The 4,842-nt window shown below is 40.0% G+C and overlaps 1 protein-coding gene across 1 annotated transcript; it reads right to left on the reverse strand.

The window, feature by feature from the left end:
- Positions 1 to 1,686: 1,686 nt before the first annotated feature.
- Positions 1,687 to 3,016, reverse strand: LOC106568242 (relaxin-3 receptor 1-like). The gene has a single exon (XM_014138415.2). The coding sequence runs from the start codon at positions 3,014 to 3,016 to the stop codon at positions 1,745 to 1,747; it is 1,272 nt and encodes a 423-aa protein (XP_013993890.2). The 3' UTR covers positions 1,687 to 1,744.
- Positions 3,017 to 4,842: the final 1,826 nt, after the last annotated feature.

The following is a 4,842-nucleotide window of genomic DNA, read 5'->3' on the forward strand; positions in this document are numbered from 1 at the left end:
AGTACGGTAATGGAATACTTACAATTTTATTGTCACGAATTGCGCCATGCGCGTGACACTTCTTTACTATTTCGGATAGTGTCTGGAACGCACGAACAAAACGCCGCTATTCGGATATAACGATGGATTATTTTGGACCAAACCAACATTTGTTATTGAAGTAGCAGTCCTGGGTGTGTATTCTGAAGAAGACAACAAAAGGTAATGAAACTTTTATAATAGTAAATATGATTATGGTGAGTGCTAAACTTGCCGGGTGTCTAAATAGCGAGCCCGTGATGCCTGGGCTATGTACTTAGAATATTGCAAAATGTGCTTTCACCAAAAAGCTATTTTAAAATCGGACATATCGAGTGCATAGAGGAGGTCTGTATCTATAATTCTTAAAATAATTGTTATTCTTTTTGTGAACGTTTATCGTGAGTAATTTAGTAAAATGTTAGCGAATTCCCCGGAAGTTTGCGGGGGGTATGCTAGTTCTGAACGTCACATGCTAATGTAAAAAGCTGGTTTTTGATATAAATATGAACTTGATTGAACAAAACATGCATGTATTGTATAACATAATGTCCTAGGGTTGTCATCTGATGAAGATCATCAAAGGTGAGTGCTGCATTTAGCTGTCTTCTGGGTTTTGGTGACATTATATGCTGGCTTGAAAAATGGGTGTCTGATTATTTCTGGCTTGGTACTCTGCTGACATAATCTAATGTTTTGCTTTCGTTGTAAAGCCTTTTTGAAATCGGACAGTGTGGTTAGATTAACGAGAGTCTTGTCTTTAAATGGCTGTAAAATAGTCATATGTTTGAGAAATTGAAGTAATAGGATTTTTAAGGTTTTGAAAATCGCGCCACAGGATAGCAGTGGCTGTTACGTAGGTGGGACGAATTCGTCCCGCCTAGCCTAGAGAGGATAAGCAATTTTACAGGTCACTGCACACCTCTGGCATGCCAATTTTCCTAGAAACAATTAGCTCAGAATAAAGGACTAACTGCTGGTGTATGCTCTTATAATAGTGCTGATTACAAGTGATGTGAAATAACTATCTCACACACTGCACCTCTAAATTGAACTCTGAAAGACATTGAAGGACAGGACATTCAAATAAATGTGGGGGGAGAGAAAAGGCTAAGATAGCCCACTGTTTGTTTCCAGTTCAATTACTGACTTATAACATCTTTGCACAACTTAAATAGATTCTGCACAACTGAATACATTCCCTACCGGTTAGATATATCACAGTAATTGTAAAAAGGCAGTGCAAGTAATGTAAAACCAAGGAGCATGTGTAAGATTTATTTACCACATCACAGTTGTAATCTATCAAGCTGTGTATGTCAAGATGATCCAGGTCTTTATTTTGATGTGCCACACATATACATTAAAGCCCACAATTTACATAAAATTAACCGACTGATTGGTTTTACACATGAATGATGTGCATCTATGAAATACATTTCGAAGAGGGAAATGCCCTTTATTCAGTTGTAACACGATTGAGTGGCATTGGAAAAGGTCTCTACAACACATTTCTGAATCTGTCTAGGCAAGTTTTGGCTTCAATCAGTCCAGGGCATGTCACTTCTCACTGATGCGTAAAATTGACAAAAATAGTGTTGATAGAAATAAATAAATACATGTTTACATATTTAATTAATTAATAAATCGATCAACACATTAATACATGCAAACACGTCGACTTGGCACCGTTGACAGCTTGGTAGGCTACATGTATTAAGACAGGCTACGTACTGTTCGGGAGCATATTGTTTCTCACATTGTAAATGACAACACCAGGTGGATAGAAAACCAAAGCTGGCTCTGCCGGACTTAACGGTACCAACGGTACCAACGCGTGTCCATGCTCGTCTTGCTCTGGCTTGGTCGTCGCCGTAAATGGTCTCATGTTGGTCACGGATGGATAAGTTATTTGCCAAAAAAGTTTTTTCAAAGCCTTTCTGAACTCTCTTCTCATTAGACAATACAATATGGGGTTTAGACAGCTGTTAGAGTGCGCCAAACAGACAGACACTGGGAATACATATGCCTGCGTGGTGTAATATGCCCAACTGAAATGCACAACGTTGAGTTTTATGAGAATCCCCCACGCCGTTAGTGCCTGGTTCGGCAACCAACAGAGGAAGAATGACAGAACCACTATAGTCACAGATCTTGTCACTTTGGAGCGTCTCTTTGCGCTGGAGGTGTTCACATTCCTGGATGTGATGAAGCGCAAAAGCAGCAGGTAGCAGACGGAGATGATCCCCAGCGGGATTAGAAACCCGATCAGTACTTTTTGGCTATGGTAAAGTCCAAGCCAGAATTGTGCGTCAACAGTGTCTGGAAATTTAACAAGGCACAGTTCCTCGTTGGAGACAGTCGCCGTTGTGGAGAACACCGCATGGGGCAAAGCTGCGGAAATAGCAGCAACCCATATGACAATGCTCATAAAGCGCGCGGAGCAGCAGCGGTGACGGCGCCGCCTGCTCTTGAGAGCCGATGCAACCGACCAGTACCGTGCCACACTCATAGAAGTCAGGAAAAACACACTTGCGTACATATTCATCGCTGTCACGTAAGACACTATCTTGCACATGGCTTTTCCAAAAAGCCAGGTGAAGTCCAAAGCGTTCTCCACTGCCCAAAAAGGAAGAGTTAATACAAACTGGAAATCAGTCAACGCTAAACTCGTCACGAAAAGGTCAATGGACGATTTCTTCCATACTTGTTTAGACTTCATGAGGTATAAGACAAGGATGTTTCCTATCAACCCCAAGGTACAAACCACAGAGTAAATCACAGAGATGATTATTCTCAGGACGGCGGATCCATCCCCGAATAAATCACTTTTCTCCAAATCAGACAAGTGAGCGTACTCTCCAAAGGACTGGTTCGTTTCGTTAAGCATGAAAGAGAAGTTCAAGTCAGAAACAGGATATAATCCTGAACCTTCCTCGGTTTGTTCCCCATGCATCTCCGACCTCAGCCCCGCACTGCTGCCGCTCAGAAAATCCATCTCATGTCCTGACAGTTGCTTCGGATGTTATGGGTATCCCAAGTGTAGAGACGCACCTGCTGCAGCTTGGTCTCTCTCACAATGTTATGGGTAGTGTTCTTGTTGCGTCTTGCTGAAACACACACAACAACCTACGAGATGCCAAATCCGCTTTGAAATGGTCGAATCGCGATCCCAGATGGCAACTAACAAAAGTAAACATGTTTTCATACGTGTATCCATTATCAAGTTTTGAATAAAAAAACTAAATTATTCATGTTTTATCAACGAAACATAATGCGTAAAAGCATTAATATTGTGTGAACGGTTATATCATCATGAGGAAATGAAGGGACCCTTCCTCTGTGTGTTAAGTGGGGTATGACTTGAAAGGATCTACCTTGGACGTGTCTTATTTAAACATCTCCGCAGGGATTGGACAATCTGCCTTTTTACGCATGTGCACTTATGGCGCTGTCCGCAGTGCTGGTTTTAGGTAGTTTGCTTACATGAGCGACAATGGATCTATCCAAATCAAATGGATCTATCCAAATCTCTTCTCCCCGCTGCAGTACATCTTTAATGGAACGAAAATGGAGTCATAAACCATTTGAGTTCATGCATTATATCATAGACCCATAATTGTATTACTCTGTCGTTAATCCTGGAGAGCTCCATATCACCTGCAAAACGTTTGAGGTAAACTTAAGTTTGTGGCTTCAATTCCACTGCCACGTGATCTGCAGTTGTGTGAGAGCCATGCCTTCCAGTTAGGCTTTCCAGTACATTACATACATTTATTTTGATTATAAATAAAAATGTTATCTCAATCATCAACTGTAAACCACTTTTTGACAAATGTTGATGCAAAAGGGATTACTACATATAATGTAGTTGATTGATTTGATGAAGTGAGATAATAAAACAATAATTATCTTTATCCTCCTCATGTTTTACCAGGCACGTCGCCCTCCTCTACGTCTCCAACACGTGTCTCGGGACTCGTCTGAAGTCGGTAAAGCTGATATGGCAACTTCTGTCTGTAGCGTATGAACCGTTTGAGCTACAAACTAATATGACCCCACTATGGAAAGGGGAGATTCTCACGAACACGATGGTACAATCCTTCTGAAGGTAATCCATACAAACGAATGGAAATATGGAGGTAGTTTTGTGCCAACAAAATAAAGGGTTAAATATGTGTCCAAGAAAACCCAAACATTTCCTAGATATTGGACAGACACTTCAAAACCTATTTATTTATTTTTTGACTGTCTTTTTAGCCATTTATGAATGTGGTATTCAGGCGAAATTCAATATTTAATTTAATAATTTGTTTTAAAAACTGTTGATACCTGAAGGCTAAATTATCTATGGCATGTATTGAATTTCAGACATTTTGCGGTGGCGTATTCATTTTGACAATAGATATTGTGCCGGTTAAAGCAACTGTGATATTATTCCATCTACTGAGGTCCGATTGAATTGATTTGACTGTTCTGTTAATGTTTCTGGCGGTTTTATCTAAGGAAATCCCGTCCATCTGCGTCTTGAGAAGCAGTAGGGCTTACTTGTTAAGATTCCTTTTATAACTTTTCTTGAGATGAAGCAGCATTTATCTATGCTCTTTAAAGCGTTTGGGAGCGGTTAATATACATTGCCTAGATAGAGTAAAATATCGTCTGCATATAATGAGATAAAGTGATCAGTAGATTTTAAGAAAACTGGATGGCAAGGTTTTGAAAGGATTTAGAAATTTGATAGTAGTCGTACAGCCTTGAAAAGGGAAGATATCAAACGCTGACAACTATAAAATACCATCAAAGGACGTTTTAATCTTCTTTAAG

Source organism: Salmo salar, chromosome ssa13 (assembly GCF_905237065.1).
Source record: "Salmo salar chromosome ssa13, Ssal_v3.1, whole genome shotgun sequence".
NCBI classification, from domain to species: Eukaryota; Metazoa; Chordata; class Actinopteri; order Salmoniformes; family Salmonidae; genus Salmo; species Salmo salar.

Excerpts from the sequence above, each read along its gene's own strand:
- LOC106568242 (XM_014138415.2), bottom strand. The coding sequence starts at position 3,016 with ATGGATTTTCTGAGCGGCAGCAGTGCGGGGCTGAGGTCGGAGATGCAT.